Source organism: Diceros bicornis, chromosome 15, assembly GCF_020826845.1.
Source record: "Diceros bicornis minor isolate mBicDic1 chromosome 15, mDicBic1.mat.cur, whole genome shotgun sequence".
Lineage (NCBI taxonomy): Eukaryota > Metazoa > Chordata > Mammalia > Perissodactyla > Rhinocerotidae > Diceros > Diceros bicornis.
The window spans coordinates 5,567,089-5,584,463 of record NC_080754.1 but is presented as its reverse complement, the minus strand read 5'-3'; the positions used below and the strand labels follow the sequence as shown (position 1 = coordinate 5,584,463).

General features: G+C 39.7%; 1 protein-coding gene across 10 annotated transcripts in view; it reads left to right on the top strand.

The window, feature by feature from the left end:
* Nucleotides 1–17,375, top strand: part of ABI3BP (ABI family member 3 binding protein) — a 242,074-nt gene that overhangs the window by 80,581 nt on the left and 144,118 nt on the right. For all 10 annotated transcript variants that reach the window (XM_058555697.1, XM_058555693.1, XM_058555691.1 and 7 more), the window contains exons 3-4: nucleotides 4,814–4,882; nucleotides 8,374–8,506. In XM_058555697.1, coding sequence (XP_058411680.1) covers nucleotides 4,814–4,882; nucleotides 8,374–8,506 — 202 coding nt within the window. The remainder of the gene's footprint in view (nucleotides 1–4,813; nucleotides 4,883–8,373; nucleotides 8,507–17,375) is intronic.

Genomic DNA, 17,375 nt, shown 5'->3' with positions numbered 1-17,375 from the left:
GTAGAAGAGCACATAGTTCAGTTGGTTACCTCATTCTTTGTTTCCCTAATCTGTGTCTCAGCTGCTCAATAGAAAAGCTGAAGCAGGTTACACACATAGAATCACAATGTAGAAAAAGCAACATTTAAAAAAATGTAGTAATAAGAGGGAAAGAAAAATGAGGGGCGAATGTTCTGATAGAGCCAGGGAGAGTTACTCAATGGAAATGTATGTGTAGGGTCCTGCATATTGAATAAAAGTGGTTCAGGTGTTTTAAGATAAATTTTCTCATGTTAAGGAAGTATTCCATTGCATCCTTATTTATTAATTAAGAATTGGTGTTGAATTTGTCAAACGCCTTTTTAGCACCTGTGGAGATTAGCCTTTTTTTTTCTCCTTATGTTCATTCCTGGAATAAACTACGCTTGGCCGTAATGTTTTGTTGTATTGTGTGTGCCAGATTCTGCTTGTCGACGTATTTTCCAGGATTTTTTGCATTTATATTTACGAGTGAGTATTGTTAAAGAAAAAAATGACTCAGTAGCCCTTGTTAAAGATAATGAGGAAGACTTTTTATTCAGGGGGCACTACTGTGACAGGGGTAGGGGCCGCTGCAGTGGGGTCTTGCAGTGGGAGAGAGATTGGGCTCCACTCTGAATACGACAGGAAAAGTGGGGACTCACAGCCAGGAAACAGAGTGGGAGTCAGTGGATGGAAAATTACTCAGAGGAAATATCGGGAGTGAGGGGGGATTCTGGCTAAACTGACCTCACAGGTCCTTGCCGAGGACAGGCCAGAGTGATCAGATGTCTCTGGGGGATGGTGGGGGAGGATGAGGAACCGGATCAGATATTGAGGGTGATCAGATATTGAGAACAGGAGATTCTGTCTAAACCATCTTAGCACGATTCTTCCTAAAATGCATAATGCAGAGGTGAACACAGAAGCCCAAAAGTCAGGGCCTAGTTGAAAAAAACCTCAGAAGAGCCTGATTAGGGGTCAAGGAGAGAATCTTTGTCATTACGGTCCATAATTTTCTTTTTTCTGAAATTTTTGCATTTTGGAATCTGTGATGCTTGCTTCAAAAAATGAAAGACTTGGAACATTTTCCTTCCTTTTAATATGTCCTCAGGACCTCCTAGGACACAAACTTCTTCTTTCAAGAAATCCTCCTCCTCATTGTGACGGCTGGCACTACATTAGCGTTTGCTGTGTGGTAGGCAGTGCTGTAGGTTCATCAGCACTAAGCACCGTATGAGGCCAGGTACTGGGATTTTCCCCATTTTGCAGACGAAGAAACTGAGGTGCACAGACGTTAGGCACCTCCCGTTGTTCTAGTAACTGGTGGAGCAGGAATTGATTCCAGGCTCAGAGTCCAGGCTTTTATGCCCAGAAATTTACTTTGACATGAAACCAAATTGTTAAAAAGATGGCAAGGGTAAATACATTGTTTTTTTCAAACCCCTTACCTAATTTCCTTTAGGATAATCTGGCTGGATTTCAGTAATAGACTTCCTTAAACAGTAAACTGTCCCTAACCTCCACCATAGGTCATTTGAAATATTAAGCAAATTAGATTTAATTAGTCTGCAACACTGTATAGGCTTAACTACTAGGAATGGAAAGTTTGTTAAGGTTCTTGTATTCAACACAATTTTCTTAAATTGACATTTTAATTATATATGTTCTCTAAATGAAGAAGTAGGATATTTTGGCATGTGTTGCCAGAATTTCTGATCAGGCTACAGTTTATGTATTTCCATGCTGCTACAAATCCACAAAGAATTTTGTAGTGCATAACAGAAATAGAAATCTTGTTTTTCAGTTGTTTTATTTTTCCACGTCTGTGTTCCCAATAGAGCGCAGAGACTGCTGAAATACATGAACATTGGAAGTTTTTAATGAGCAGTGAGGGCCAGTATATGTACCCAGATCCTGACATCTCTTCCAGTTTGGAACTGGCTGTGACTGCCTATGCTTTACGCAAAATGACTGTGATCATAACAAAGTTACTTTTAAATTGTTCATATAACCTGTCATATGTCTTGGATCGTGGCACTATCCTTGGCTTCTATGTATGTTATTTTTCTAGTATTTCAGGTCTTTTTTTTAAACCACTGAGGCATAGTTGAATTAATGTGTGTCAAGGAAGGAAATAAAAGGCTGGCTCTAAGAGACTTTGCCACAAGGAGAACAATCTAAGAAAAATAGGGATTTATCTTTGTTTTCTAGAAGTCAACTCCAGAGATTTAGTAAAAGGTCATTTTTGGAACTAGATTAAGATAGCTACATAATTTGCAGGGCTGAGTACAAAGTAAAAATGCAAGGCCCAGTGCAAAATAAAAATGCAGGGCTCTTGGTTCAAAAGCAGGGGGAAAATTGTCATTAAAAGTACTCAAATATAAAATTTTTTTCTTTCTTCCACAATTTCTCTCTCAATTTGTCGTGGTGTTATTTTATTTGCTATTTAATGTCATTTAGGTAAAGAAAAACTAAAATTTTAAATTATTAGCATGAATTTTACCATTTCTCTTTATATTTTGCAATGCTAGTTTTAAATGCAAATATAAGAGCCTTTAATGCGTAAGCAGAATCACTGAAATTACAAAATTTGTATTTTGTAGTTTATACATGCATATATATTTCATTCTTACCAGAATATTGGAAACGCACAGAACAAACACAACTTTTTACTTCACTTCTTGATACATGCACATTCTACCAATATTCTCTTACCTTCAGCTTAGGAAGACTGAAAAGAAGAGGAACGAAGGGATCTCTAGCTTTCCCTTTCCTTCTGCGTCATTGTTTTCAGCATAAGTGGTTGGCTAACACAGGAAGTAACAGGAATAAGAAGGGATATGGTAGGATTCCTTGGTCATTGTGTTTCTTAAAATGCCATTGCCTTCTTTGCACAGAAGCAGGTTCTGGTTGGAATGGGAAGGGTGGCCTCACAGAGTCAGTGTCCCCTCCACGCCCCCTTACTCAGTCACAGATGTAATGTCTTACCTTGCTCTACCTTTGAGTCTTGCTGAACTCCCGCGCAGCTTGGGTCCTTGGGAGCACTATGCTAAGGGGGCACCTTGAATGCTATATACAGGCGTGAGTATTGTTCCTAGCTCCTAGGCTCACACGCATGCTCCCTTGTCCCCTCAGACTTCCCTTACAAAACATAGATTCAAAGATGAAAGTATTAAGAATTTCAAGATGGTGACAGCAGGGTATTAAACTAAGCAGGGGACCCTTCTGACCATGGGACCCTGTGCCACTGTACACGTTGCATGCCCATGAAGCTGACCCTGCCTCAGTGACCTCACCTAAAAATTGGGGTGATAATAATACCTGTCAGGTAGGATTGCCATGAGGAGTAATTAAGGTAGGAATGTAAAGTGCTTAACAAGTATCCTGCACATAGACAGTACTCAATACATGGTAGGTAGTTTCTTAATACCTATGTTGCTCTATATCCCAAATAAAATCAGGAAATGGTTATTGTAGTCCTACTGGGAAACTTGATTTAGGTTGAGCATTCTTTGTGTAAGCTCCACTAAGCAAGATATGCTTTCAAACACAATGAATGCTCCTCTATCTGTGTGAGGGTCGTGAGACACCAACACGACAAACAGGCAAAGCTCTGATGTCAGTTCAAGAGGTTGCCTGGTTTACACCATGCAGTGGTAATTCCTGCGGCAGGTTGTAGCAAATGGGCTACATGGGGTGTCCAGAAAAAGACAAAGGCTCAAGTCGTTAAAAGTAGTTGTACTGCAAGGTTGTCTCTGGCTAAGAATGAGGTCAGCTCTGTGAGGTCTTGAGCAGAGAAGCCTCTGTTCCAAACTCATGGAGGGGAGATATTTGAACCCCGAATGAAAACAAAACAAGGATGAGGTCTGCCTGAGCAAGTAGGAGTGAACTCTGGTGACGACCACATCCAAATGAAATCTGGTGTAGAATGGGTTTCAGGATCCAAAGGTACTGCAGAAATATTGTAAATAACACCCATCAATCAATTAATCCAATAGAGCCGCTTATAAGATGCTATTTTCTATGCCCAAAGTGTATTTGGTTTATTATATATATATCTAAACCAACCATTCATCTTGAAAACCCAATTTAATAAAAGAATATTTGATAAACTATTAGCCCCTGATTGAGTTACCACATACTGATTATTTAAACATCATTTTATTTAAAACCTAAATATTTTTCAAAAAGATTCTCTATTAATTTATTTTCCATTCGTATACTTTAGGTGAAAACTATACCAACCTAAAATGGTGACTTTGTTTAAAAATTGTTCATGAAAATGACTGGTTGGATACGATGATAGGCTGATAATATGCAAACAGGACAAGAAATAGGTAAAACATTATAAATATTCATATTCCCAGAAAAGTGAGCAGGTTCAGCTCGTACATCAGGTGAGACTTGTGTCTTATGCAAGTGTGATTTTCCTTCTCCAGTTTTGAAGTATCAGGCTGACCCTCTGCGAGGAGAGGGGTAACGGAATAGATATGATCTGATTTTCTAAAAATCTCTTTGCAGAGAAAGGGTTGATGAAAATGTGGCTAAGAATCTTAGCATGATTCTTTTAAGACCTCTTCCCCACCCCTGTCCATTTGGTTTTGAAAATCTGGATTTAATTTTCATTTTAAAAGCTTAATGGGCTGAACTGTCTCAGGAATATTAACTTTCCGACTTCCCGGGTCCTCTCACCAGTGGTCCTGTGGTTAGGATGAGTAAAGCGGGGAACACTGAGTCAGGAATGGGTGTGCTGTCATGAACGCTGCTCTCCTCAGAGCATTTTACTGATAAATAATGTCATTATTGTTTCCAGATGCGGAGCCTAAATATCTGATAGTTGTGCGACCCGCTCCTCCTCCAAGTCGAAAGAAATCATGCTCAGGTATTTTCGTTGATTTCTTTTTTCTTTTATTAACTTTAAACCATGCCTTTTCATCTCTTCTCTACTCCTGGAGACCCAATGCCCTGGGGATGCCTTAGGAATAGAGATCAGAAGATGTGCTGCGTCAACAGCCAGCCCTGCTCGTGAAGTGGCCGAGCCTGGGGCAGAGATTGCCTGGAATCTCATCCCAGCACCACCACCGCACTGTTTAGCAGGGATGTAGGCAAATTACTGCCCCTCTGTGCCTCCCTTCTGCTGTGTAATATGGTCTTGGTGAGGATTAAATGAGTGCATGGGCATGTGACACGAGGCAGGGCCTGGCCCATGGCATCTGCTCATTTAGTCAGCGCCCGCCCGCTGGCCTGTCTCTATTTCACAGTGTGTGAACTCACGCCTGCTATCTTGTCTCTCACACTCGGATGGCAAAGTCTGATGTCTAACCTTCGCCGAAGGAGACTGTTTCCATTTCAAAAGCATAGCTCATTGATATGTGTGTTAGGTGGGTTAGAACTCAGGTTTGGTTACCCTTTATCTCTCCCCACCAAATCTCTTCTGTTTAGTCCAACACAGAGCAAGCACTCCTTTCATAAAACCGCAGTGCAATCCATCTTCCCAGGGCGAGGAGACTTGAAACAGGAAGGCGGATGCCTATGAGTAAATGAGTAGAAAGAGTTCTACATGACTAAAGGAAGATTAAAACCCTACGTTGTCCCAATTTCACTACTAACATTTCCTCTCAGATCAAATAAGCAGCCACTGCTCTGAGGAAGGCCCGGCAGAAGCTGTGAACATTCTTTCCCACCTGGTCACATCTTCCTCTCTCTGTAGATGGAGTGGATCACAACGATCTGCTTTTCTTTTTCACGTTCTAAGGTGAACCGTTCTCAGAGTAATTATTTCCTAATCATACTTGTCTCTTAGAGAACACTGGGTGCCACACAAAAAATGATCATTTGTTCATTTGTTTATCTTTCTAAAGCAATGAAATGGGTAGGAGGAGCACATAGACCTTCAAACACACTGAGCAGAAGGGCCCTTTGCAGCTCTGTGCTTTGTCTACTGGACGTGTCAGTCCAGCCTGATTGCCAGAAATCAGTTGCCACAATTCCCTCCCCTCTTTCTGTTGGTTTCCGCTTCTTTTAAGAGAAGCAGTAAATGGTCAAGCATTTTGAAAAATATAAATTCCATTTCTGGTCTATATTATCCCAAAGCGCAAGGGAAATTTCAATCAGTCCTTACAACTTATTAATGATAGTTGTCCAGGCAGCTTTCCATACACTTTAAAATAAATGTACTCTCAATATCGCAAGACTCTATTTCAAAATATTTACCGATAAAGTTAAGAGGCATGAGTGTGGTTCCGTGAGATTCTGGCTTCATATTGACTGAACTGTCTCTTAATACAAATATGATCATGATACAAATATGAAAATATATAAGGAAAGTCAAGAGAGTGATTACCCCTTAGTAGCACTTTATAACTTCATTCTATTTCATTGGGGATCTTCTCTGACACTGGCCTTAGAAATTATTTTTCGCTTTGTGATGACCAGCTCAGGAAATTGTTTCATCTTGCTCAGGATATAATACCACACCTTTCCTTTTGGGCAACTGATGTAATTTTTGTTTTCGTAATCTGCATTTGAGAATGATGTAATGACTAATGTGATAGCTTCCACATAAATTTTATGTGGAACAGAAATTTATGTTCTGCCACATGATCTTTATGTCTAACATCTGCCACATAAATTTTAATTATGTAATCATTTTTATATCAAGATACAAAATTAGTGAGGTAATTATTTGATGTAATTACCTCGTGTAAGCCTTAGGGTCCCTTGGAGAAAGAAAAATATATCTTTTTCCTCTAAGTGGCATTATCTTTATACGTTTGAGCTACGCCAATGATTTAGTGAAAAGAAAACTAGATTACAAGTCAGGACACCTAGATTTGGGTCTGGACCTTGCTCTCGGTGTGACCTTGGACACTCTTGAAACTTCTCTGAGCCTTGTTTTTCATGTGTAAAATGAGATAGTTGTATTATGTTAGTGAAAATCAACTCAGAGGTAGAAAAAGGAAGATCAGAACCATTTCAGGGCTTTTTCAAACTATCTGTGCCTCCTACCCTTGCCCCGGATTCTAACCGGCCCTCCTTGGGGGCCAGACTTGGACCCTTTGAATCACAATCATACAAGGTACTATTACAGGTGGATCTGGAAAAATTTATGGAGAGGGATAAACGCATGTTTGCAACCAAGTAAACAAGAACTACCCTTGAGAATTATTTCAAATCTTTTAAAAATTCAGCTATGTTCCAATGAGGCAATTTGCCACCAGTAGGTTATGTATATCCTGGGCTCAGAAGGTTTTTTTCACTGGAATAACAACTTGCAGAACTTAAATCTAACAGAAGCAGTAAGCATGGCACAATTCTCAGGGACATTGGTTCAGAGCTCCACAGAGCTCACAGATGGGGAGCTTGCTACCCACTTGTCCCCACTGCATTAGATTAAGATGATACAAGTTCTTCCTGTAGCAAATACAGCATAGTCTCATGAAGTGAAAGAAGGAATCCAATGGAAATACAGAGCATATATGTTCTGTGTTAGTTCTACATAGTTTTATTAGATCCCCAATTGGATTTTTATTTTATTTACTCCGACTTTTTATGAGCCAGCATTAGTTTCCATGGTAAAGGATTTTTCCTCCTCTTTTTCACTGTTCCCCATTTCTGCAGTTTCAAATATTTTTGAAAATGCAAATGTTTGCCCCCTGCATACTTGGAAGCAATCTACAGTGGTTTATCAGCATCACTCTTAGCATTGCCCAAATCCAGTTAGTCCCATCAGAGCAACTATGCTTCCTGTATAATTCCTACTCTCCCAGCATTATTAAAAATTGTGCACATTTTCCATTTAGATACTCACTGTAAAAAATATGCTTATTGCAATGGTATGACAGGGATTTCACACTTGCAAATAGGTTTTTAATAAAAGAATATAACCTACAACTTAGATGGTAAGCTTTCTTTTCTCTTCTTAGATGCTATTTCATACTAATTCACAGTCCCAGGAAAAAAATAAGCATGCTTTTATTTTGTCCGTAAAAGAAATGAAGTGAGTGAGTGTGTGTATACATACACACGTATGTGTATGTGTGTGTGTGTTTGTTTATTTCACTGGGAATAGCCAAGGCCTCCGTATTCATCCTTGACCCACAAGAAAATAAAAACTAGGTATAATTGGACACAGTTTATGTACATACATTACACATACATGTATACACATATACATACACACATAAATCTCAAAAAGGATATTTCATGCTTAAATTCATGGGCAAAATATTAGTAATATTTGTGCACTATCTGAAAAGGAACTTGATGCTTTCATACTCTTCATTATCTTGCCAAGTCATCTTTATGCATTTTACCCCAATCATGAAAATATACTCAATGTCCCCAGAATTAACCTGTGTGTTACCTCCACAGGTAAAGCCCGCTCTCGGAAACCTCTCCAGCTGGTGGTCGGCACTCTGACACCCAGCTCGGTCTTCCTGTCCTGGGGTTTCCTCATTAACCCACACCACGACTGGACGCTGCCGAGTCACTGTCCCAATGACAGGTAATTCATCATCATGAAAGACTGTATTTTTCATCTGAAAATTAGTGCTTGCTTTCAATAGTATTTGTACATGCTTTAGAAGGATGTATCACTATCAGGAGCATCAGCTGTTAGCTGTGCAGCCTGTGCACCCTGGGCGTGAGGGGAGGAAGATACTAAGTAAGGCTCCCTACCTTGCGGGAGTTATCATCTACCCAAATAGAAAACACATGCAAGCGTTTTTTCTTTCCAAGAATAAACTAGAAAGGAGAATGAGCCAAATAGCAAGTGGGGAGTATCAGTGAGAAGTGTAATAAAAGCTCAGAGAACGAGGCCGAAGGCAGTTAGGAAAGACTGTTAAATGTTGGAAAGGTTGATCTTTGGTTGGAAAAGGATGGATCTTTATTCTGACAACGGAAGAAGTGTTTGGAGCAGTAGTTCTCAAAGTGTGGTCCCTAAACCAAGCAGCTTTAGCATCAGCATCACCTGGGAACTTGTCAGAAATGGAAATTCTAGGGTCCCCCACCAGACCTACCGAATCAGAAACTCTGAGGGTGGGCCCAGGAATCTGTGTTTCAACAAGGCCTCCAGATGATTCTGATGCCCGCGTAAGGCTGAGAATCACTGGCTTAGAAAACCGGAGAGATACACACGGGGAAGATGTAGGCAGAGGAAAGCAGAGAGTTGGAAATGAAGCTATCGTCTTTCTTGGCAGAACAAAATAAGAAAAATCTAAATGTATTTTTAAACTCCTGCCATTCATCCGTCCGACACATGTATTTGAAACTGGCTATGAGCTGCGCACTGTGTTAAACACTGGACCGTGATTCTAAATTGGTTATAAAGTGGTATTTGTTTGTTATAAATATTTACCACATTAGCTTCAAAATCCAAATCTTTGTTTATGGCAAGCACTCAAAATTTTCAAGCTTCACGCAAGGCATTTTACTTAAAAAGTTTTTTTATTTTACATGGACTCAAATGATTTTTAAATTTTAGAACTTGCTTCATTGTTCTTTTTAACAAAAAATTTGTTTATGGAGGTATGACTTAAACCCAGTAAAATGCACAGATCTTAGTGTACAGCTTGATCAGTCATGAAAAATGCATACCCATGTACCCTATACCACTTCAGGGAACAGAACATTTTCATCACCCCAGAAAGTACCTTCCTCAAGAAGCAACCACTGATTTGATTTCTACCACCACAGACTAATTTTGCCCACTCTAGAATTCCACATAAATGGACTCATACAGTGTGTTCTCTTTTTGTATCTGTCTTCTTTCATTCAGCATGTTTTTTAGGTTCATTCATGACATTGCAGCTACCAATAGTTCATTCCTTTTTTTATTCCTGAGTAATATTCCATTAGGTGAATATTCCAGAATTTATTGATCCATCCTTTTGCTGGAGGACACCTGAATTGTGTCTTGTTTTTGGTTATTATGAATATAGATTTTATAAACATTTTTGTATGAAACTTCTGTAGACATATCTTTTAATTTCTCTTAGATAAATAGCTAGAAGTGGACTTGCTGGGTCACAGGGAAGATGTATATTTAACGATGTATATATATATATGTATATATGTACACATATATATGTATGTGTATATATATGTATATTTTGGGCCTAACTTTTCCATTTACACTCCCACAAGCAATGTATGAGAGTTCTGGTTTCTCCATATTCTCAACAGCATTTTGTGTTGTCAACATTTTTCATTTTAGCTTTTCTAGTGTAGTTTACATACTAATAGGTACTAAGGATATTGATTACATTTTCATGTACTTTTTGGCCATATATCTATTTATTGTAGTGCTTTATTTAATTTTATTTGTCTAAATTGAACTAAAAAGAAATACCTTTAAAAATATTTCTATGTTCTCAAAAGTACCTTTCATATGACTTTGATTAGGAAATCTAGACTAAGAAAGAAAAAAATTAAACTTTCCTTCACATTTCCATAGTTCTGAAGGAAGAAATTCTTGGAAAAGGACATGCAGAAGACATTGCTAAAACCAAATTTAAAAAAAAATAATTTTGAGCTATTTCAAAGAATCTGAAATATTCTTTATTTCATGCACCGTTAAACCCATAATGTATTTTGTTTGGAAAATGATCTCCTGAAAGAACATGCTTTCTTGTGATAATTCCAGTTTCTAGTGAATTGGTCCAGGGTGTCAATGCTGAGAAAACAAACATTTATGGATTGACTTCTTTTTCCTTTTCATCTTTTTAGCCTCTTATTTAAAAGGAAGGAAAAAAAGAAAAGGGGGAGGGCGGGGAGGGGGGAAATTTAGTACTCTTGTAGCAAAACGCAGCTGATTTTCATGGTTTCTCCACTTGCTTGATAAACCCAGAAGGTTCAGTCACCTGCAGATTCATGTAGCATAATTTGGACATGTTCTCCTCCCACTTCCTCCGGCCTTTCCCTCATTTCGTTTGGTCCTATTGACCCCTTCACGAAAGAATTTACATGATGACTGATTCTAATTGGTAGATGTTGCCATGGTTTGGCAGCACAAGAAGACAATGAACATGGAGAAGGGAGAGGAGCAGATGGCCCAGTAGAGCTAGGATTTTAACCAAAGCAGTTGACTTGAAGGCCCCAGCCACTCAGACCACACATGTACCTCCCCCTCAGCCCTTCCTCACACACCCTGGCTCTGCTCTTCTCATCAAGTAAATGGAGTCATGCCCATCACATCTCAATATTCAAAATCAATAATTCCACCTAGAATGAAGTTTTTTAAAAAGTTTAGTGTGCCAAGATGCTTGCCAACTTTAAAACCTCAGTGAGTAGGAGAATCAAGGTATCCTTGACAGACAGAGGGAACTGTTAGGCCGTGACTAAAAGGGAAGAATTAAATGGTAATGACTAAAAAGAAGCATTTGGAGTACTTGGGGATTTCATTTACACATGCCTCCTTTCTCCCTGGTTAGCACAGTTAATAAAGAGCTGACATTTAAAATCTTTGTGGTATCTGAGAAAAAAATAGTAGACTTGGGCCGGCCCCGTGGCTTAGCGGTTAAGTGCACGTGCTCCGCTGCTGGCGGCGCGGGTTCGGATCCCGGGTGCGCACCGACGCACTGCTTCTCTGGCCATGCTGAGGCCGCGTCCCACATACAGCAACTAGAAGGATGTGCAACTATGACATACAACTATCTACTGGGGCTTTGGGGGAAAAAAAAGGAGGAGGATTGGCAATAGATGTTAGCTCAGAGCCGGTCTTTGTCAGCAAAAAGAGGAGGATTAGCACGGATGTTAGCTCAGGGCTGATCTTCCTCACAAACAAAAAAAAAAAAGTAGACTTTATTTAAAAGATCTGGAAATACTGTACACATTATAACACACCCAAATAAATCTACCAGAACAACTCTAAATTAGTGTGATTAGAAGCAAACTTGGAGAAACCTTCATATGCCACTTTCGTATGATCATGCAGCTGTTTTTTTAGAATTTAGAGTAATCCAATAGGTTAGAATAAGCAATAATGGCTATAGGGAATGATTACTTATTGAAAATTAGAAGATTAATACAGTTGAAGTTTTCCTTCAGGAGTATCTTCTTACAAAGCAGTTGGAATCTGAACGCCCTTGGCTTGATACAGGACACCAACTGGTGTCATTTTAATCCATGGACTCTAGTATTTGGCATCCTGTGTAAAATCGCTGATTTAAAAAAAAAATCATTTCACAGTGGTTTGTATAGTCTCATTTATCCTATGCAAATGTAAATAATTTATTGTAAAAGTTTTTTCTTAAACTTTGATTTTGGACTTTATATATCCAAGTTCTTGTGTAGTGAGTTTCCAGTGAGAGAACTTCTGTTTTATGTTTCATTTCTTTTAAGCTTGGAAATATGAATGGAATGTTGCGTTATCCTTTGTGGTATGTTTCTATTCCTATTTGCATAGGGTCCATATGGGTCTCCCATGTTTTTAAATCGTTTTCTGAGTTCACATTGGCGAGTAGATATGCTTAATTTACAGTTTTCATTCTTAATGGGCTTCGAATGGAAGAATGTACACATTTGTCCTCAATATATCTAAGGGCAAAAGAAAGCTTTCCAAATTGGCCCAGATGAAGAGTAAAACCAAAATTTATTTCAACATTAATAGCTTATTTTTTCCTTCCCATGTTTCCAACTTGTTACGGTGTTCAAGATTGCTTTAGTTCTCGCTCCTTTGCCAATTTATAAAAGCTCTATTATTTGTTCAGAATCGTTTTCACATTTTCTAACGCTTTCATATTGTATTTATTCACTCTTAACGTAGAATGAGAACCTACCTTTGGCTGGTCCAGAGCAGGGGCTTGCCTTTCTTTTTTTAATCTCAAGTTTTTAAAAAGTGGATATTTTTGATGTTTGTAAATTCTCACTTGATTGAGCGCAATGCCTTGTTACCCGGTTGTCTTGTCATGTAAATGTTAAGGTCTGTGAGGACAGACCTTGTGTATCTTAACCACCATTGTTTCCCCAGTCCCCGGGCCAGCATCTGGCATACAGTAGGCCCTCAGTAAGTATATGCGGAATGAACAAACACTGTATTTTCAACATTTCCACTTTTATGTCTCACCATTACTTCAAACTTAACATGACAAAATCAAATTCATACTTTTCTCCTGAAATATCAGCTCCCTTGTCTTATCACGTTCTGAAGTCCCATAATTCCCCCACTCACTCTAATTTGAAACTTTATTCATTCTTTATTTTTCATCTGTTGTGGATAATGAAGCCCCGAGTTATGTTAGTTTTGCCTTTGAGAAGTGCCTTTATCTTTAGAATCTGTGCCTTCTACTTCTCCATTCCCACGCCAGTGAGTCCAATCCAGGCGCTCCTCACCTCACCCTGGATCCAGGGAAGACCATCCTGGCTACTCTCCCTGGATCTTTTTCTACCCCAATCTGTCCTGGCTCTGCAGTCCTGAGGAAATTTAGACTATCCACCATCAGCTCACTCTTTCTTCATCCCAGATTTATTTTCCCCTCGCTTCTCCTCTTTCCGAGGAACACATTTCTGACTTCAGTGCTCATGACGCCATCCCTTCTGCGTCTGTGAGCCTTTCTCTTTGACATTTGCCCCTTCACTGCTGTTGGTGCCCTGCCTCTTGCTTGCAAACATGCTCAAGATTTCCTTACCCAAAAACAAAACCTTCTGTTGATCTTGTTGTATCTTCCAAGCTACTTTTCTGTCTCCTCTCTTAATTCTGAAACTTAGAGTGATTTGCTCTCATATTCGTGACTTCTGTACCACTCATAGTCTTTATTCCCTGTCGCTGGCTTCCATCCCCTTTCTCTCATTCCACTGAAACTTTCCCTAGTGGTCATCAGTGATCCATCAATTGCTCAATCCAGCAGTCTCCTCAGTTCTTATCCTTTTTAATGTCTCTGTGGAATTATGGGCCATCCTCCCATTCAGAACTCTTTCTTTCTTTGACATTTTTATTTAGATTTCCCTCTTACCCTCTCCCTGTTCTCTTTTGTTTACTTGTTATCCTACGGCTCCAGTGTGGAATAGAGGTCTGCCCTTGGATCTCTCATCTGTGTCCTCCTTACGTCAGCTATGCCACGTCTTTAACTATCGCCTCTGTGTAGAGCAGTGATTCTCAGACCTTGATGTGCATGCAGATGATGTGGGAGACCTTGTGAAAATGCAGATTCTGGTTCCATAGGCCTGAGGAAGAGCTTGAGATTCTGCATTTCTTTTTTTTTTTTTTTTGTGAGGAGATCAGCCCTGTGCTAACATCTGCCAATCCTCCTCTTGTTGCTGAGGAAGACTGGCCCTGGGCTAACATCCATGCCCATCTTCCTCCACTTTATATCAGAGGCCACCACAGCATGGCTTGACAAGCAGTGCGTTGGTGTGCGCCCGGGATCCAAACCGGCGAACCCTGGGCCGCTGCAGCGGAGCGCGCACACTTAACCGCTTGCGCCACCAGGCCAGCCCCTGAGATTCTGCATTTCTAATTGCTGATGTTGCTGTTCTACAGAGAACAGAGGGGTGCCAAGGTTGTAAATGACTTACAATGCTGAACCTCTGACCTTGACCCATTTCCAAAGTTCTAAGACTATACTTTTAGTGGTCCATGGAATGTTTTCATTAGAATGACCAAATAACAGTGGTTGACTCCTCAACTCAAACTAAATTCATATTTTCTACACTAATAAAGGAACTTTTCCATCCCTTTAACTTCAGTCTTCTCGACTTTAAAAATTCAGTTTTGATTTTTGTTTACATTTTCCTTGGTGCTCATATCCCACAAGGAGTCTAGTCTCATTGATTCTTCCATAGAAATATAACTTTGATCTGTTCTTTTTTCCCTCTTCGTTCTATTTCTTCTGTGATTCATTCCTTTGTTATCTCATATCTGAACTACAGCATATTAATTGAGCTTCCTCCCTCCAGTTTCTCTCTAATTCTTCCACTGCTGATGAATCTAGTTTCCTTCATCACTGCTCAACTTTAGTCACCTGCTGCAGAATCTCCATCAGCTCCCCACTGCCTGGTAAAAGAAACCATAGCATCTCTCCAAGAATCTAGCTCAAGGAATATATGAGTCATGCTCCTGACATGAGATTTAAATCTGGCCTAGTCTGCTTTCCCTGCTCTGGATAGGATGTCTTGCTTTAAATCACACCACTAGGATAGGATTTAAAACGCAGCCTGTGCGTTTCACAAGTTCAGGCTGCAGAGTGCCATGGCCAGCCCCCCTCAGCTCTCTCTGCTTTTCCTCCTGCCTTCTTTAGTTATATTAATATGTACATCTACCTCTCTCACTATACCATGAGCTCACTTTTGAAGTAACGCATAGTATGCCACTCATCTTCCATTGCACACAAAGCTAGCATCATGTTTTACAGCAGTAGGTCTCAGCAAATGTGTAAATGAATAAGCAGGTGGAATGTCAAGAACAAGCCTCAAAAATCATCCAGCCAGGCCATCTAGTCCTTGAACCTCCTCTGCAATATCTCCCATCCAGGGTCCATAGTGAGTGTCTCCAGGGATGGTAACACAGCATGAACGCTGAGGGTACATATTCTGGTCAGATTGACCAAAGTTCAAAATTCTGCTCTATTATTAGCTGAATGGCCTTGGACATGTTACTTAAATGCTTTAAGCCTTGGTTTTCGCATCTGTAAAATGGGGGTAATGATAGTAATATCTCATAGGGTTGTCAGAATTAAATGTGACGACACATGTGAAACAGTTAACGCAGTGTCTGCCATGCAGTGAGTGCTCAATAAAGGTGCCACCTTTGCTGCTGCTCCTCTTGTGGCTTTTGATATCATTTACTTTATATTCCATTATAATTGCCACTTCAGGCAAGCTGTTCCATTTTAGACAGCACTAAAATTACTAGAAAAATCTCTCTTTTGTTGAGCTTAAGATGGCCAGCAGTAGGCAATAAAAAAAGAGAGAGAGAGATTTTGGAAATGGTTGACCAGTTTGAGAATTATTGCAAGAGTCCAAGGATAATAAGGACCTGAGTGCTACTTAGGAATAGAGAAGAGACAAGTGCAAGAGGAATCATGCAGGGAAACATAACTGGACTTCAAACCTGACTGGACGTCAGGGGAGAAGGGCCCTGAAGTCAACCGGAATAGGAGCAGATTTGGAAAAGAAGGTGAGCAGATTTTAAGGTAGTTATGAAATTCATGGAGGATTACGTCATTAGATTTAATCATAAGGTTTTATTATACTACTAGGTCAGACACCAGATTGCAAAGAGATCTGGGCATTAGGAGTGGTAAGAAAGTGGGAGAAAGTAGACTATTTTTAAGAAATTTTGTGTTAAAAGACAGTGACAGGTATAAGAGGCTAATATTAGTTTTATTTTGTTTTGTTAGAATAGAAAACATTTAAACAACCTTTAGACTCAGAGAAAGGTCCTTGAAGAATCAAGAGAAAGACTGGAGAGCGGATGGAATAAGGAAGTGGAATAAAATTATCAAGAAGCTTATTTTTTTAGAAGAAAGAAGAATCCTGGAATCAGAGAGGGACAAGGAGAGAGTGAAGGGGGGAGAGACTTGGAGAAGAAGGGAGCGAGAGCAGAGTTTACGTGTGCAGTTACAGTCCCAGTAAGGCAAGAAGCAAGAACGTTGACTACAGGGGCATCGGGAAGCGTCCTTTGATGTGAAGAGAGCAAAAATGTGTGGAATAGATGATTTAGGAAATACAATAGTAGCTAATTACATAGAAATGAAAGCATTGCTGAAAAAAGTATAGAAAACCCCCAAAATGGCCAGTCACATGCACTCAGCCAGGCTTGTTTGCGAAAGGACTAAATTAATTTCGACGTTCTTTAATTTCTCCACTTGGTATAATTCACTGCCAGATACATCACAAATTTTGTTTATGGGGTTTCTGCCCTGTGTTCTGCCTCTGTATTTTACTAGAATAGAATATCTGATATGTAGCTAGAATAGATTTTTAGAAACAGAAATGATCTCAAAGACTGTCTAGTCCAGCCCTTCTTCTTTTTCAGTGAAGAAAATTGATGCAAGAGTGGGCAAAGAGACTCTTCCGAGGTCATGCTTCTAGCTTGCAGCTGACACACATCCAAGCCAAGCCACTACCTGCCTGCTCCACTGCATTTGGAGGAGCTACGGATTTGTTAAACCTGTGATTACAATTATTGTCTGTATTGAGATTGTTTGAGAGATCAGAGCACAGAACAATGCCAGTTGAACACTACCGTCAACGGTTTCTTACCACTTGATTAGGATATGTGGTGTTCTTGTTCTTAAAATCCAAATCGCTGGAGGCAGGCTTTCCAGAGGTCTGGCCTAAAGCCAGTCACAGGCTGTATTTTTAATGGACTTGCTGCCTTTCCATGCACTTGTGCCCAAATTGAATCATCCACAGAAAGAGGTGCAATCAGTGTT